This window comes from Fusarium phalaenopsidis (genome assembly GCF_050370095.1).
Source record: "Fusarium phalaenopsidis strain FUZ10S chromosome Unknown contig_32308, whole genome shotgun sequence".
In the NCBI taxonomy this organism is placed as follows: Eukaryota; Fungi; Ascomycota; class Sordariomycetes; order Hypocreales; family Nectriaceae; genus Fusarium; species Fusarium phalaenopsidis.
In genome coordinates, this window is record NW_028145402.1 from 230,981 (window position 1) to 247,951 (window position 16,971).

Here is a 16,971-nt window from a genome sequence, read left to right on the forward strand (position 1 = left end):
TTGTGCTACCCATTGCCAAAAACCTCACTTTTGTCTGTAGTACCTTTCACACAAGTGTCGAGAAAGCATGAGTGTTCCTGACTCAAAGATGTCATCATGGCAAGCAGTTTCACGAGCATTTATCCACGACAAAAGGTTCAACAACCCAGCTCGTTGTTTTATTTAATATGACCTGTGCAGGCCCCATCCCCTCGGTAAGGACTGTGGGTGGCCAACATCAGAGGTAAGTTGACCAAGGTTAAATATTCCATTCTGAAGTGAACCGTCGTCTCCCCTTTTCTCATCCGCCTCATCCCCGACATCAAACCGCCATCTCCTGTATCGCCATCGCACGGTATCGTCAAAGTCGATGAATTTTTTTTCGCTCGGTAGCCTTGTTGCGAGGTCGGGAACCACAAGGCTTGCCATCGACTTTGAGTGTTGGCTTCAGGTTTAGTTGTAGACGACCTTGGTGTTACCAAAGGCAGAGCAAGTCTGCTCAGAAGTGGAGCCCTATATGAATGTTTAGAACGGCCACTTCACCCATAGAATCCTCCATGTGCACATACCTGGTTGGCCTGGCTGTTGCAGCAGACAACAATGCTGTCGCAGGATTCGAGGTAGTTGGAGCACTGGAAGTAGTTGCTGCCCCACTTGTCGGTCTCGGGGGTGCAGCAGTAGGCGGCACCGCTGCTGCAAGAGACGGATTGGACCTGGTTGACAGGGCCCACGGAAGGAGGAGGAGGAGGAGGAGGACCCTGGGGGTGCTTGGGGGCGCCGCCGGGAGCAGCGATGGCACCGACAGCGGTGAGGAGAAGGCCGATGACGGAAGTGACGAGCATTTTGATGGTTGTAGAAGCGAAGGTGTAGTGTTTGGAGAGTAGACTGATGATTGTTGTGTTGAGTGAGTGATGAGAGTTATTCAAGGTGGGGGAGAGCTCTCCTTTTATCCTTGTCTACATGCTAGGAGACTTTGTCGTTTCGATCCGTTAAAGACTACGTTGGTCTGATCTTCCAAGATCTCGCCCTCTGCTCCAACACCGACGTTGCAAAAAGCGAGCCGGCTTCGATCTCGTATGCACGCTCGAGTCCAAACTTGGACATTTCTTGCCTCAATCCAGCCTCAACTGAAGTTATTGAACTCATTGACGACCTCAGACATCATTCTGAAGACATGCAGAGCACCTCTTTGGGCCATCCACCTCACGATCCGGTCCTCGTATCGAGGCCTCGGTGAGAAACAGGATCTACGCACGGTCTAGATGCCTCCAACTTTTCGGTGAGAGTTTAAACGCGTCACGGCGAGATGACGATACATGTTTCCAGCTCCGGCACCGATGTTCCGAACATGAGAGCTGTTGTCTTTTGTAAAATCTGATGTCTCCGTGAGAGCACGGGGTTTCACCTGAAGTTAAGCACGATTGTAACTGTATTTCGGCCCAAGGAGAAAGAGAAAATCTTCAACTTCCATGCTACCGCCTCGAAATGCAGGTACTGTGGCTGCAACGCAAGTAAGAGATCCGAGCCCAAAGCATCCCCGATGAACTCGGAGCTGAACACATTGGATTATACGAAGTTGCATTCTTCAACAACAAAGTCCAAGCTGAGCTCGGATCTCGCCTTGCTTCGGATCGCTCGGGGCCAAAAATAATCCAGAGTTGTGTAATGTTTGGTCATACTTGGTCGATGTTGATGTTTAGTGTTTCAAGGCGACTGGTTTGCCCATTGTGGCACACAGTCTGTCTGCTGCTCGCTGTGGCGAAGCGACAAATACGGAACTCGCTTGTCTTCAAATACCTCTCGTATGCCCATGATATTTCCATCTTCTTGAATCTCAGCATCACCACTCCTCTCTCGTTTCTGATCCAACGGACTCAAAGCTTTCGCTCTTTTCTTCAGACCAACGTCACCCCTTTTACCTTTACCCATATTCACTCGCTTCCAATCAGCATCATGCATGCCTCGACTCTTCTCTACGGCCTGGTCTTCCTCCAGGGAGCCATGACGTCCCCGGTCGCTGAACCTGTTCAGGGACCTGAAGTTGAGCCTCGAGCCATGGAGCGTCGGGCCCCTACCTCTGGTGATATCCCCTTCCCCCGCTTCCCCTCCCGTAAGCCAAGTGAGTTAGACGTCTTTGAACTTTTAAGAGCATTTCTAATGATAGTCGTCGTATGAAGAGGGCAGCGATTGTTCCACTGGCAGCAGTGGTGGTTCGGTCTCGCAGTCCAACCTTTGCTCCGCCGGCAACCCGTACTGCTGCACCAGCGACGGCAAGGGCGGTAAGTAATGCCACAGGGCTTCTGATACTGTAGAAACTCACGCTTCTCAGGAAACGTCTGCTCCAACTCGTCCACCTGCGAGCAGACTGTCATCTGCTGCAACAACAACAACGGTGTACGTATCCCAGTTTTTCTATTCCCCTCCTTCAACTGACGATATTGTTAGTTCCAGATCTGCATCGGCGATCTTGACTTCAACATGCCCATCACCATCAACATCTACGAGTAGGGGTGAGTGGGACTACGGTGGGCGTGGTGTGGAGAGGGGCAAGTGGTACTATAGTTATTTCGAGGCCTTGAGCTTGCGTCTCCATGACGCTTAAAGACTGGGGATGCCGACCGGATTCTTTAGCTCCATAGTCTTGTTTTAGCATCAATCTCTCCCACATTAAAGTTTTTGCCCCTTCGCTGGTCCAGAGTGCACGGTTCATGAGGCTGCAAGATGGACCAGGGCAACATCAATTTTGAAGTATCCCTTCGGCAGTCGAAGAGCTTCTGACGAACTGAAATTCGTATGCAACAACCACGGAGATCTAAGTATCTCTTAGCAGTAATGCGCGAGCTTTGCTTTTGATACGGCTCCACAAGCTCGTCGGCTGCCCATGGGATGCAAGGATTGCAGCAACGGCAATCCAAAACCACATTGTGAGTATAATGCCTACCAGAATTCCCTATTAGAACTCCAGGGGGTCTGGGCCCGTGAGTGGACTGTCGTAGACTGGAATGATGCCAATGTCCGTCCCCTGGACTCCTACATCTGTGCGCAGCATGCTGACGAGGCAGCACAACGGGATCACTCCATTCATAGATGCGGTGTGCAGCTCGTATCTGCAATTGATTGAATCTAAATTAACAATGAATATTGACCAAGGGGAAGGTCAATGTGCCCTCAACGGCAGCAACTGGAAGAAATTGACCAAGTTGGCGTCAAAGCTATGCTAGTCAGGCACACGAAGCACGTTCTGGATCGATCCCCAACCATTATCGGCTATCACGGGAACCCCAAACTCTAATCTCGAGGGTGTTTGAACGGCTGTGGTTCCGGCGAGGGTCCGCGCCGGTGCCGAATCCCGACATCCGTGCGCTTCGGCCCCTCGTGGCGAAGCGCGATGTGACGGTGACAGTTAGATCCGGCATTGCTTCCCGAGAGCTGACATCATGTGACAGATTTGCAGCGTTGCGTTCACGGAAAGGAATGCTGTTGTAGTTTCAGGCGGAATGACATTTTCTGGACAATTTTATGCTTAGTCGTTCATAATGGGACGGGGATTATACCAGATCTTTTGTGAGACGAACATAGAGTTGTGAACACTGACAGCGAGAATAATACAGGCATGAGGTACTGGCCAATTATTTGGCATTTATGATTGCAGTGGAATACTGTCGCACAGCCAACTGAGGCAAAAGTGAAAGATACCTTTCAACAGGTACCGCAGCTAAGCTGCCTATATCCTTTGCCACAAATACTGGTTTTGAGCCAAGAACCCCGACTTAGGAGCACAAAATGCTTTGCAATGTCCTGTATCGGTCAAATCCATCACTGCTCAAGTTCCCTGTCACTTCGTACGTGCCCAGAGAAACAAGATGAGGCTCCAGCTGGAGTGAGATCCATAGAATGGAAGAGTCGCAAATCTACCGAGGTGTCCTAAAGTTGCTCTCGGAGCCATTTTTGGAGAAACAGAGCTTCCATGTGGTTAGGAACAGATCGCCAAACGGCCTGAGCTTAATGGAGGAAATAAGTCTCCCAATTGAGATACTTCGAGCACCAAGTACGAGTTATTTATTTATGACCCAATCCTAATGCTTGATAGTTGCGGTAATGTTGGGCTCCTGGAAGAGAATGAGGTACTCTAGGGTAGGCACAAGGGCTGTGGTTGCTTGGTGTTGGTAAAAGTAAGCGGGTTACGTGTATTTGTTACACGGCAAGTGTTGCCCCGGGAGTATCCCCTATCCTATTGATGCACTAAACTACAATTTGCACAAATGGACCCAATGATAGGGTGTAGTCAGCCATTACTTTTGGACTGGAAATAGGCTGAAGCCGGCTGCATAGTATGGCTGAAGAAAGATGGGGAAAAAGAAAACGAACTACAAGAACAATTAAATTAGTGTATCTATATACCTGCAACGAAAAGGTAAAACTGGGGTGGTGTTGAAATATACTCAAGGGGGCGAAAAGAATCCTTGCAGCTTGCGGGGTGAAGTTGACGGGCGGACTGCCTCGTGTGTCGCTTTGGTTGTGCGTGATTGGACGACGAGTCAGTTCCACTTGAGACGCCAAGTCTTGGCATCCATCGCTGTTGACGGTGCAGTTTGAGTCAATCTCGCTTGAATCGAGTTTATTTTGGTGTCAATTCGAGCCGTTGACGCATGAAAGCGCAATTCATCAGGTTAGGCCAACTCAATTCCCCTTGCATGTGTCAAACCAGTCAAGACCCGACTTCTTAGCCCATTATCGCCCGAACGCCAAAACTGCAACACCGTTAATAAAAGCGACAACCCGCCCGCCGTTCCCAGCCGAGATGACGACATGGACATCAATGGCGTCTTGGACGATGTTGGCATTGGCGACCAAGATGCTGCCGGAGCCGAAGGCGTAAGTAACGATGGCCCTGGGTACCCAAACCCCAAAATAACCACCCCCGACTGACATCGTGCAGCGAATTAGATACTTCAACCTCTTCGTTGTGTACCAGGCCAACGTCAGAAACGCCAAGCTTAGGGTCCAAGCCCTCCTGGGCAATGTTCGACGTCTTCGACACGCTCCCGACGGCATCGCGATCCAAGACCCCCCCGATGCATTGCCGTGGACGTCCACCGCGCTGTACCTGAAGTGGTACGAGACCGATCGACCCCTCCTGGAGGACGATAACCCTTGGTGTCGGGCACAACAAGCCAAAGAGGCCCCGAGAAAGGCAAAACGTCGGCATCGGTCAGGCCAAGACATCCCTCAGCAGCCTGCCGTAGACGCCCTTCAACAACCTGCGGCAAAAGGCACCTCTCAATTCCTTTTACATCACGCGTGTTTCCTTGTCCATCAGTCAGTCAAACCGACTTCTTCTCAGCTGAACGGGCTTGCTACGCCAGGTTGGACGCCATAGCTGGGTGTCATCGAACAAGGGGTTGGAAAGAAGCCCACGCGGTTTAAAAAGCTCTTGTTTCCCTTGCTCCTGGTTTTGTTTAGCATGCTACCTGCTCTCTGTCGATCTCGCCCGTTCTACCTACCCTTGTCCTAGGATTTCGCACAGGGAGGAGACATCACGACTAAGATGATGACGAGACACGTCCACAGAGCTTCAGGGAAAGCTTGAGCAACACGATGAGCTCCATCACAAGGCCAGCCGTAACATGGCACCGCCCAGAGCCCAAGAGACGAGACCAGAATGCTGTGCAGAACACCCTACCTTGTCTCCAAAGGAACTATCCAGAAGTTCAACATGTCCCAGAGAGAACGGTATTATCAGGTCCTGCCGCTTCTCCAACCTCGCACGATGAGGTCAAGACGCCATCTCACTGCAGTCCACAGCCGATTTGGGGTCAGATTCAGCGTATCGAGAGTCTAGTGTTAGAGCTTCCGACGGGACCGGATCGCAAGGTGATGTTGGTTTAGAGGGAGGGTGGCCTTACGAGAAGATGAGCCGCACCGGTCCTAACTTTGTCTCTTTAGGCCCAAACTATCTTTATGATGAGTTTGAAAATATTGTTGAAGGAAAGTTTCTTTCAAGTAGAATGTCCCTTATTTGCAGATCCCGCCGTACCACAAGCAATATATCCGTCATATACGCATTCACGTTCAAATAAATGACCACCAGGCACGTTCCCGGGTATTCGTTAGCCTTAAAGTGACGGCGTACGATCAAGGATACGACCTAACAAACACGGCTTAAATTCTCCAACCTCCTATTCCATATTAACGACCCCCCAATACTAGTATTCTGTCGTCTATCAACTAGACTTCATCAACATCTTCCTCCCTTGTCGTCACCACAACCTCCTTCTGCCTCCATCTCTGCACCAGAGGCAACCCAACTCCCGTCCAGAGCGTCAAAGCAACCACCCAAGCCAGCGCACTCCCCCAGCCATGCGTCTTTTTAAACTCGGGAGCTTCGCCAGACGCCAGCTGGACCTGCTGGAACGGGATCACCACGGCCTGGCCGACAGACACCATGAAGCCGAGGATAAAGGCTCGCTTCTGCTGGTCGCCGCCACAGGCCTCGTTGGCCCAGCCCGCGAGGAGGGGCGTGAAGCAGCCGTAGCAACCGTGCATGATGAAGACTGCCATTCGGAGCTTGTGCGGGACGTCCCAAGCGGTGAGGACGGCGTAGTTGAATATCATGAGACTTCCGACGGCGCCACAGACAAGAGCACGGCCACCGAGTTTATCGGCGATGTAACCCGTCGAGATCATAAAGACAAAGTTGACTGCTCCAATACATGTGGGGATGTTGTTGATCTCGGGGACTGAGTACGAGCCGGTCGACTTGAGGTAGAGGGCAAAGTACTGCATGACGTAGCTTTAAAATGTTAGAATGAGATTCAAGACTAAAAATGAGAGCATCTTACCTTCCACAGGTCAAAGTCCAAAACGAGTATGCGGCTGTAAACGAATACACCTGCCAAGAGCCAAAGACGCGACGAAGCACCGACCAGTCCATCTTTCCAGCTGGCTTGCGGCCCTCTTCCTCGATACGCTGCTTAGATCGTTCCCTCTCCCATTCATTGAGATAAAACGCGGTAGTGGTGTGAGGCGTGTCGGGGAAACAGAACTTTTATAGTCAGTTTGAATGAGCATATCTTTGCAAAAAAGATGTACTCACAAATCCATAAACAGCAACTGGCAGAGCCAGGATAAAGTCAAAGATGAACAACCATCTCCAAGCAGACATGCCACCTTTACCGTGCATGCCCGTGAAAAGAGCAGCCTGCAGATAACCAGAGAACATCTGTCCAATGACTCCGCTCATGACAAACAGACCGCTTCGACGAGACAGCTCGCTCTTTCGATACCACGAGCCGAGGCAGTACATGACACCTGGCCAAGCCGCCGACTCAAACAGGCCGATGAAGAAGCGCAAGACGTAAAACTGGTACGCGTGGTTGCACTTGAACAGGGCTAGCACAAAGACCGACCAGATGAGGAGGCAGGAGGAAAGCCAGATTCGGGGTCGAAGAACAGTGATGATGAGGTTGGCAGCTGTACCTCCAATGATGGTTCCTAGTAACGTCAGTATAGCTTCTCATGGGAAAATTTCCACTCTTACCAATTGAAAAGTACGTGTTCATCCACGAAAGTTCATTTCCGGGACCAAAACCCAGCTCCTCCGACATTCCAGACACATAGGCGTTTGAAACATTGTTTCCATCAAGCTGACAGTATTAGCAAAGATTTCGCATCATTAGTGAGAGCGTGAAACAAACCTGCTTGATGAAAAATAGCAAGCACGCAAAACTCAGCAAGAACCAATCAAGCTTGAAAATGAGCTTCTTCTCCTCCTTGGACGTTCCGGGCTCGTGCCAGTGAAACCATTGATCCTTGCCCGCCTGTGGGACCGTCGTGTCATTTTTCAAGTCGACCGCTGCCGCAGATGTAATAGATGAACGATCCTTCGCACTGACATGTGCAGTGCTGATCGCATTGTCGCCTTCAACCGCGTGAGGAGCCATCGTGACAAGCTATGTCCGAGTAAACTTGACAAGAGGTTGATTCCTGGACATCCCAGGAGCAAGAACTTATATCCAGATTTCTTCGGATCTATCGACGAGCCCACTAAATAAGAAGGCGTTTGCTCTAACCATTTCTAATTCGTCTGGCCGATTGCGTGCTTGCTTCCAGGTCGTATGCCGCTCCGGTGCGAGTCCGGGCGTTTTTCCCAAAGAGGAAATTTCTCGATGTCGGGGTGATGCCGCGATCCATCACGGACTTGACCCCGGCTAGCGCAATCTGGATGCGACGGGGAATAACTCGGTGAGTCAGAAGGCAGCTGTCACTTTGTGTCTTCTTGGTTGCACTGATAACGCAGTATTATTGCGGAATACGGTGACCTCGACGCCTGATAGCAACACCACCAAACAACCCTCAACACCCCCAAAGTAACTAATCCTCAGCTCTTTTGCATCACCCTTGTCGTTATTCAGCAGAAATGGTCGAGATCATTAAAGTAAACGGAGCCGAGCTTGCCTATGAGCTCAGCGGCCCGGAAAATGCACAACTCATCATCACCCTCCACGGCGGAAGAGGCATGGGTAAGGCTCTCGTCCCTTTGAAAAAATACAAGTTTTCTAACCAACTCAGGGGATCACAGGTCCGATTACAAAGTTTACAGTCGCCTGAACGACCGTTTTCGTGTCCTCTCATTTGACTACAGGGGACACGGGCAGAGTTCTCGGACCAAGCCTTATACCTTTAAGCAGCTGGTTGACGACATTGAAGGCGTGAGAAAGCATTTCTTAGGGCCTGAAGAGAAGGCCATTATCTGCGGTGGCAGCTTTGGAGGGTTCCTCGCTCAGCAGTATGCCATTACCTATCCAACTCGACTTTCGCACTTGATTCTGCGTGGAACGGCACCATCTCACCATCGTACGTATCAAACACTCTGATTAATGCACCGAACTAATGATGCATCAGATGAGGAGGGCGCTATTAAAACTCTCGAGGACAGAATCAGCAAGGTTCCAAGTTTCTCAAAGGAGATGCTAAGGGACAAGGTCTTTGGGGCGTTTCAAGACGACGAAGAGTTCCGACTTGTTCACTTTGCCATGATGCCGCTATACCGAGAAGACTTTGATGCCAACGCAGGACTCAGGGCTTGTCTGGATACGGTCTATGTTGCGGAATCTCACAGTACGTCACGACTAGCGACAACAAGACGACTTGGCTGACGCTTTCAGATGACCTCTACTCACAGGAGGAAAAGTACTTTGACTACATTGAGAAGCTTGACAGCATCACAGCAAAGACCTTGGTCATCGTTGGTGACCAAGATTGGATCTGTCCGCCAGGTAATGTTGCTGACCCTATATGCGAGCCTTGGCTGACCTGGCAAAGACAACTCAAAGATTATTTCGGAAAGAGCCAAGAATGCGGAATTATTTGTGGTTGCTGGTGCCAATCATAGCGTGCACGTTGAGAAGTCGGATCTGGTGCTCTCCAAGATCAGAGAGTTTTTAGATTAGTAGATAGTCAATCAGTATGCAACATATCTTGTATCGAGACATTCACTCGCGATTCCGGCTGAGAGATAACCTCTATGTCAAGAACCCCGCTCATGTCTTTGCATTATCAAGATACCTAGCCTTGATAAGACGTTTACAATCGCGGGGAAAACTCGTTTCCTGACGTGATAAGATGTGATCGGCAAGCTCGTCTTCTCCGCAGCACATGGTTTCAGCATGAACTGACAACCCGGAAAACCATTGCCCCAACCAGAACTCCAGCTCGACAACTGACTCGGGGAAACTCAACTCTCAGTCGGGCGGTGACATGATAGTCGGAATCGGCCCGCTCGCGACATGTCCAAGTCAGGCTTAGCACCAGTGGCTAGAAATACCAAAAACAGGGGTCTTGTCGGACACACCCCGACATGGGGATCCATCGCTAGTCGAGATTGCGCCATCGAAACTCGCTAGGTCTGTGAGTAGCCGATTCATCATTCGGCTAACTCGTCGTTTTGACTGATGGTTAAAAACCAGCATGCTATTGCGTTGAGCGTGGGTTGGGACACACCAAAAATGGCAGACATTCGCGTTTCCATCGACAGGGGAGGCACCTTTTGCGACGTGATCGCGACAGACGGTCAAGGGCAGAGTCCCTTCATCTTTAAGCTTCTCTCGGAAGATCCTGCCAACTACCCAGATGCTCCGACGGAGGCTATTCGACGAATTCTGGAGAGGTTCGAAGGGAGGACAATTCCAGTTGGTGAGAAACTCGATGCGTCAAGGATAGGTTTGTCTTTCTATTCAAGCATGCAATGTTCACTCAACTCACATGGAATAGCATCATGTCGTATTGGAACTACCGTTGCTACAAATGCGCTTCTCACAGGAAACGGTGAAAAGTTTGCCTTTGCAACAACAAAGGGTAAGCCTCTTATCCCCATCGTCAACTTAGTTCTAACAAAGTCTAGGATTTAAGGATGTTTGCGTCATTGGAGATCAATCGAGGCCTGAATTATTCAATCTCAGCATTCGAAAGGCTTCAGTCCTCCACTCAGACGTGATTGAAATCGATGAACGAATCACCATAGAGGACTACGATCTCAACCCTCACCCACTCAGTCAACAAGTCCTTGGACAAGATCCCAACCTCGTCAAAACGCCAAGCGGAGAAACCATTCGGGTTATTAAGAAACCCGACGAAGTCGCCATTCGAAAGCAGCTTTCAGATCTTCGAAATGATGGCTACACGTCACTGGCAGTTTGCTTCATGCATGCCTACATCTTTCCCGACCACGAAAAGCTTGTAGCTCAAATCGCCAAGGACGTTGGTTTTGAATTTGTCACCATCTCGTCTCAGACAAGTCCATCCATCAACTTTCTTAACAGAAGCAACTCGACCTGCTCAGAAGCCTACCTCTACCCTATTATCCGACGATACGTCGACAACTTTGAATCTGGCTTCAAGGTGCCGCCTGGAAGAGTGGAGTTTATGTGCTCTGACGGTGGACTGAAGCAGGCCAACAAGTTCCGCGGCAATGAAGCCCTTCTAAGTGGACCAGCGGGTGGTGTTGTTGGCACAGCTCGATGCTTTGATGTCAACGATGGTACCCCTGTCATTGGCTTCGACATGGGTGGCACAAGCACAGATGTCTCAAGATATGACGGCAAATACGATTTTCTCCAACAGACGTCCATCGCTGGGAGGACCATCAACTTGTCCATGCTGAACATTGCAACCGTAGCTGCAGGCGGTGGCTCCATTCTCTTCGCAAGGAACGGACTCTTGACTGTTGGACCAGAGTCGGCTGGCGCTCACCCAGGACCTGCTTGCTATAGGAAAGGAGGTCCCCTGACAGTGACCGATGCGAACTTATTTCTCGGAAGACTGGTCTTGTCCTCATTTCCAGCCATCTTTGGAGAGTCTGGAGACCAAGAGCTAGACACTGAAATCGTGAGACAGAAGTTTCAGGAGATTACCGCCGACTTCAACCTTCAGACTTCACAAAATATGACATCCGAAGAGGTGGCTTCTGGTTTTCTCAACATTGCCAACGAGACAATGAGCCGACCTATTCGAAATGCGACAGAGGCGAGGGGATACGCTCCAGAGAGTCACAACCTCGTCAGCTTTGGAGGTGCAGGTGGTCAGCACGCATGCTCCATAGCCGATAAGCTGGGGATCAAGCGAGTTCTGATTCACAAGCTGTCTTCTCTACTCTCTGCCCATGGCATCGCGCATGCAGAGTTGCAATACGAGACATACGAACCGTATGCGGCCAAGCTCAACGATGATGCCATGGACGGCGTCAATCAGCTTTTTGAAACTCTAAAGAAGAGGGTTGCTACTGAGCTCATCTCTCAAAAGGCCTCGGAGGACAGTCTGGCGTTTGATGAGTCACTCGTGTTGAAGTATTTCGGCACCGACACAAACCTCTCCGTTTCAAAGCCAGAAGATGGAGACTACGCAGCTGCCTTCAAAGATATTCACATGCGAGAGTTTGCCTTTTCCATGAATCGGCCAATCATCATTGAGTCGGTCAAGGTCCGAGGAATAGGTAGCACAGGGACCCAAGTTCGCGAGCCGACAGCCCACCAGGAGATGGCGTCGAGCAGACGAGAACTCTACTCGAGTCAGACGGCAACGCAGAAAGTTTACCTTGATGGCTCTTGGCAGGATACAAGCGTCTTCAAGCTGGAAGATATTCCTAAAGGAAGCTTAATCAACGGCCCAGCGATAATTATTGACCAGACACAAACGATTCTTGTCGAGCCGCTTTTCCAAGCCCACGTTCTCTCAAACTACGTTGTCTTGGACAAGACAGCCGCCGAAGAGCCACCAAGCACCACGCCAGCGGCGGTGGAGAATGCAACAGCCGAGACAGTCGCCTCCACAAACAATCTCGACCCTATCCAGCTCTCCGTCTTTGCACATCGTTTCATGGCCATTGCAGAGCAAATGGGCAACACCCTTCAAAGGACTTCCATCTCGAGCAGCATCAAGGAACGCCTCGATTTCTCCTGCGCCATTTTCTCGCCCCAGGGAAAACTTGTCGCCAACGCCCCTCACATTCCCATTCACTTGGGAAGCATGCAGTTTGCCGTTCAAGCTCAGCATCGCCATTGGCTAGGAAAGTTGAAGCCGGGTGATGTTTTGCTTACGAACCATCCTTCATGGGGAGGCACACATCTTCCTGATTTGACCGTGGTAACGCCTGTCTTTGTTGGCGACGAGATTGCCTTTTATGTCGCTTCTCGGGGTCATCACACAGATATCGGAGGCATGGGCATCACGAGCATGATGCCCGAATCTCGATCCCTCTGGGAAGAAGGAATCATTGTCCCCTCAATGAAGATTGTCAGCGGCGGCGAATTTCTCGAAGACGACGTTAGAGCCACCTTCAACAAAGTGGGCACATATCCGGGATGCAGCGCAACACGCCGTATCCAAGACAACATCTCAGACCTCAAGGCCCAAACTTCAGCAAACCAACGCGGCATCATCTTGCTTCAGAAGCTTTGCAATGAGTACACTCTTGAGGTGGTGCACAAGTACATGGAGGGAATCCAGGACAACGCCGAGTTTGCGGTTCGGCAGTTTTTCAAGGGGTTGGCTCAGAAACATCCCAAGCCTCTGACGGCAACGGACTTTTTGGATGATGGCACTGTCATGAAGGTCAAGATCACCATCGACAAAGAAACAGGTGGTGCGATCTACGACTTTGCTGGCTCTGGACCTCAGATGTGGGGAAACTATAACTGCCCCATCTCCATCACTCACTCAGCCATCATCTACACCATCAGGTGCCTCGTCAACCTAGAAATCCCTCTCAATGAAGGCTGTCTAGCTCCTTGCGATATCCGCGTCCCTGTAGGCTCCGTCCTGAATCCTACCCCCGCCGTGGCCATTTGCGGATCAACTCTGGCGAGCCAGCGTGTGATTGACCTGATTCTTCGTGCCTTTGGTCGATACGGTGCAAGCCAGGGGTGCGCCAATTCATTTGGCTGGGGCATGGGAGGCAAGAACCCGCAGACTGGTGAGATCGAGCCTGGATGGAATTACGGTGAATCCATTGGTGGTGGAGTAGGTGCTGGCGAAGGCTACACCGGAGAGAATGGAGTACACGTAAGTTATCTCGCCGTCGCCGGACAACATTACTAACGTTGATTAGGTCCACTCTACAAACACGCGACAGACAGACAGCGAGGTAATAGAAAAGCGAACAGCCGTTCTCGTTCGCAAGTACAGCATTAGAGACGGAAGCGGAGGTCATGGCCGATGGCGTGGTGGCAACGGCATCACTCGCGAGATCGAGGCTCGTACCAACCTCAAGTTCAGCATCCTCAGCGACAGAAGAGTGTACCGTCCGTATGGCATGGTTGGAGGTCATGCAGGCCAAAAGGGCGAGAACAACGTCTTCAAGTTCAACGAGGAGGATGAGCTGGAGAAGATGAGTCTTGGGGGAAAGGCTGTTGTCCATTTGAAGCCGGGCGAGTATGTGCAGATTAACACGCCGGGAGGTGGAGGATACGGGAGACCCAAGGGCGAGGAGGAGGAGGAAGGATTTGATGACTTTCATAGAGGATTCGTATAGATTGTCCTTTGACTGAATAATGCAACACAACTGTCCCCAAGTCATGCCCCCCATCTCACCTCATCACCTACTCTCCAGCCCCTTTCCAACTCGGAATACCACCTCGGGGCAGATTTTTCACCGACAGAAAAACACCTGCTCATTTCCTTTACCGTGAAGCGAAACTCGGTCATCGATGTAGTCGTTCGGAGCTCCGTGAATTACGGGTCTCGGCCCCACCAGCCTCGGAGCTCCGACTCGGACGCCCGATGACCCCAGAAATAAGACCCCTGGAACTTGTCCAATGACGTTGCCTCGGATAGTAATGCGGGATCTGTTTCAGTGATTCACCTGTATAAATAAACAAATTGGTCGTCTTCTTATTACCATCGCAGTTGTTCTCCTCAGCTCTGAATCACATTATCAATCATTAGCTCTCGCGTAGCACCATCAAAATGAACCCGTCAGTCGCACGTCATCTTGGACGATCCTTCTACCAACTTTACTCAACATCGCGATTCCAGCTAAGAACTATGGCATCAACCACGAAAGACGGCTGGTCCGCCAACCAATACGTCAAGTTTCTCAACGAGCGAACGCAGCCAGCTGTTGATCTGCTCTCGCGAGTCCCCGCAACTTCACCCAAGCGAGTCGTTGATCTGGGCTGTGGTCCGGGAAACTCCACCGCCGTATTGGCAGAGCGCTACCCAAATGCGGATCTCTCGGGAATTGACTCCTCGCCTGACATGATACGGAAGGCCAAGGAGACGCTACCAGGCGTGGCCTTTGACGTTGCGGACCTACAGACATACAAGCCTGATGGACCTGTCGACGTGCTCTTCTCAAACGCTGTCCTTCAATGGATTCCAGCAGGCAGCCGAATCCAGGTGATTCGTCAACTGTTGGAGCATCTTGCACCCGGCGGCTCTTTGGCAGTCCAGGTCCCCTTCAACCTATCGGAGCCTTCGCACGTCGCCATGAGAGAAACGGCCTTTGCACCCAACGTGTCCTGGGCCGAAAAGCTCAAGGCTGCAAACCCTGTTCGAGAAGAATTCCCCGACCCATCTGAGCTTTACGACAGGCTGCAACATCTTTGCGCCGAGCTGACAATCTGGAAGACGACATACTATCACATCATGGAGAATCACGAGGGCATTGTTGAATGGGTCAAGGGCACGGGTCTACGTCCCTTCCTCGACCCTCTGACAGAATCAGAGCGCAAGGAGTACACTGAGCAATACTTGGCGAGACTGAGAGCCGCGTATCCCACGCAAAAGGACGGAAAGGTTGTTTTGCCGTATCCTCGACTGTTTGTGGTCGCTACCAAGGCATAGATGCAATTGTATTGTATTCATTAACGGTAGTAAAACGCCGGCCCCGGTATCCTGATTGAACAATATTCTAGTGAAAATCCATGTTCCATGCTCCGTTGATAAAGAAAGAATGCGCATTACACGCTCTCGGCGTAGTTAGCCTCCTTAGCGGGAGCCTTGTTCTTCTTCTCAAACAACTTCTGTCCCACCTTATCCGTGAGAGCATCCGCCTTTTCGCCGAGAAACGTCTTGAGACAGCCATAAGTGCCCGAAATCAACCAGAGAATGACGCTCACAAGGTCAATCCAGACAGCAATCTTCATGGGGCCCGTTGAGGCGCCCTTGTACTTGTCGTCGCTGTCGCGTCCGAGAAAAATGCCGGCAAAGATGCCGAAAACGATGAGCCACAGGACAAAGAGAATGAGGTCCCAGGCGAAGGCTCGGTATGTCTTGAACAGCTTGAGCTTGCTGCCGATGTAGGGAAGAGCGCCGAGAGGAGTAATCGCAACAAAGAGAATGGCCGTGGTAGCTGACAGACCAGCGACAGTGAGGGCAAAGTACCACTCGGGCGAGAAACCACCATTGTTATCCTTGTCATTATCGCTAACGCGGTGTCCATAAAATCCGCAGGCAATGAGCGCAAAAACAAACTGCAGGCCACGGCACACGAGGCGCGGCACAACCTCGAAAGTCTTGAGCCACGCCTTTCCCATGGTCTTGCCCGTCTCGGCGCCCTCGTTGAACGCGTGTCGACCGGCCTTGCGGCCAAGCTCGCCCTTGTCTGCGTTGCGGAGCTCGTTGGCGGCGCCGGCGATGCCTTGGACGTTTTGGCCGAGCTCGATGGCGGTCTGGCCTGCCTTGATGGCGGAACTAAGCTTGCCCTTGCCCATTTTGGTGTAGAGAGTGAGATGGGTGAAGTGAAGAGAGAGTTGGTTGGTGGTTGAGTTGAACGAGTTGTGAACCAGAATTATTGAAGAGAATCTGCCAGCAGTGTGTGTGGAAAATGAAAGAAAAAAGGAAAATGTAAGAAAATGGAAAGATCAGTGAAAGTGAAAAGCGAGAGATGGCTTGCAAAGTGAATAAGTGCAAGACAATCACCCTTATAAATACAGTCCACAAAGAAACCTGCGACAAAACAATCAGCAACATCGAATCATCAAACAAGTCCACGCAAGACAGCTTCTCAGGTCAAACCACCAACAGCCAATAGTGCCAAACGAGGCCGACGACAAAGAGGCCAGGCGTCTGAATGGCCGTCAATCAAGCCCCAATCGTTTGTGTTTTGCCGCCCTTGCAGCGCGACCCGGGAGGCGCTTAGCGAAACGTGCGTTACGCGCCGCCGTTTTGTTGCGAATAGGGGAATTTGATTGGTGAGGACGTGCCGCGACAAGGCAAGGTCTTGTTGATTCTATTATTGGATTAGACGCTGCCTTTGTATCCGGTTCTTGATTTCAGGGCTTCTTTGTATTGTCCTCTCTAGGCACTGATAGCTCGGGCCACTTTCAGAGACCCATGCTTGAAACAATAATTTCTCCGTCATTGGTGCTGACTTGAATGAAGCAATGTTGACCGAAATGCCTAAAAATAGGGAACCGATCGTTGAAGTGGGTCCGTCCCCTTCGGGTCAATTCCCCAGATTTATGGAAAAGGGCTTGGCAACCTAAGACAAGTGTA

General features: G+C 50.9%; 8 protein-coding genes across 8 annotated transcripts; 5 read left to right on the forward strand and 3 right to left on the reverse strand.

Annotated features, from left to right (window-relative positions):
* Window positions 1-432: 432 nt before the first annotated feature.
* On the reverse strand, window positions 433-821 carry LRP88_11434 (uncharacterized protein; the record flags this gene model as incomplete). The annotated part of the gene is made up of 2 exons (XM_083247860.1): window positions 433-492; window positions 549-821. The coding sequence occupies 2 exons, from the start codon at window positions 819-821 to the stop codon at window positions 433-435; spliced, it is 333 nt and encodes a 110-aa protein (XP_083096367.1).
* Window positions 822-1,932: 1,111 nt separating this feature from the next.
* Window positions 1,933-2,487, forward strand: LRP88_11435 (uncharacterized protein; the record flags this gene model as incomplete). The annotated part of the gene is made up of 4 exons (XM_083247861.1): window positions 1,933-2,098; window positions 2,157-2,258; window positions 2,309-2,373; window positions 2,425-2,487. 4 exons carry the CDS (start codon window positions 1,933-1,935, stop codon window positions 2,485-2,487), a joined length of 396 nt encoding a protein of 131 aa, XP_083096368.1.
* Window positions 2,488-4,788: 2,301 nt separating this feature from the next.
* LRP88_11436 (uncharacterized protein) lies at window positions 4,789-5,359 on the forward strand (the record flags this gene model as incomplete). The annotated part of the gene is made up of 2 exons (XM_083247862.1): window positions 4,789-4,854; window positions 4,919-5,359. The coding sequence occupies 2 exons, from the start codon at window positions 4,789-4,791 to the stop codon at window positions 5,357-5,359; spliced, it is 507 nt and encodes a 168-aa protein (XP_083096369.1).
* An 848-nt stretch (window positions 5,360-6,207) lies between these two features.
* LRP88_11437 (major facilitator superfamily domain-containing protein) lies at window positions 6,208-7,922 on the reverse strand (the record flags this gene model as incomplete). The annotated part of the gene is made up of 5 exons (XM_083247863.1): window positions 6,208-6,772; window positions 6,822-7,024; window positions 7,076-7,452; window positions 7,520-7,625; window positions 7,677-7,922. The coding sequence occupies 5 exons, from the start codon at window positions 7,920-7,922 to the stop codon at window positions 6,208-6,210; spliced, it is 1,497 nt and encodes a 498-aa protein (XP_083096370.1).
* Window positions 7,923-8,398: 476 nt separating this feature from the next.
* LRP88_11438 (Alpha/Beta hydrolase protein) lies at window positions 8,399-9,431 on the forward strand (the record flags this gene model as incomplete). Its single annotated transcript, XM_083247864.1, has 5 exons — window positions 8,399-8,501; window positions 8,551-8,835; window positions 8,884-9,099; window positions 9,147-9,230; window positions 9,304-9,431. 5 exons carry the CDS (start codon window positions 8,399-8,401, stop codon window positions 9,429-9,431), a joined length of 816 nt encoding a protein of 271 aa, XP_083096371.1.
* A 555-nt stretch (window positions 9,432-9,986) lies between these two features.
* Window positions 9,987-14,005, forward strand: LRP88_11439 (Hydantoinase B/oxoprolinase-domain-containing protein; the record flags this gene model as incomplete). The annotated part of the gene is made up of 5 exons (XM_083247865.1): window positions 9,987-10,200; window positions 10,252-10,339; window positions 10,390-10,470; window positions 10,533-13,530; window positions 13,583-14,005. The coding sequence occupies 5 exons, from the start codon at window positions 9,987-9,989 to the stop codon at window positions 14,003-14,005; spliced, it is 3,804 nt and encodes a 1,267-aa protein (XP_083096372.1).
* Window positions 14,006-14,517: 512 nt separating this feature from the next.
* LRP88_11440 (uncharacterized protein) lies at window positions 14,518-15,318 on the forward strand (the record flags this gene model as incomplete). The annotated part of the gene is made up of 1 exon (XM_083247866.1): window positions 14,518-15,318. One exon carries the CDS (start codon window positions 14,518-14,520, stop codon window positions 15,316-15,318), a length of 801 nt encoding a protein of 266 aa, XP_083096373.1.
* A 116-nt stretch (window positions 15,319-15,434) lies between these two features.
* LRP88_11441 (MARVEL domain-containing protein) lies at window positions 15,435-16,187 on the reverse strand (the record flags this gene model as incomplete). Its single annotated transcript, XM_083247867.1, has 1 exon — window positions 15,435-16,187. One exon carries the CDS (start codon window positions 16,185-16,187, stop codon window positions 15,435-15,437), a length of 753 nt encoding a protein of 250 aa, XP_083096374.1.
* Between the last annotated feature and the right edge of the window lie 784 nt (window positions 16,188-16,971).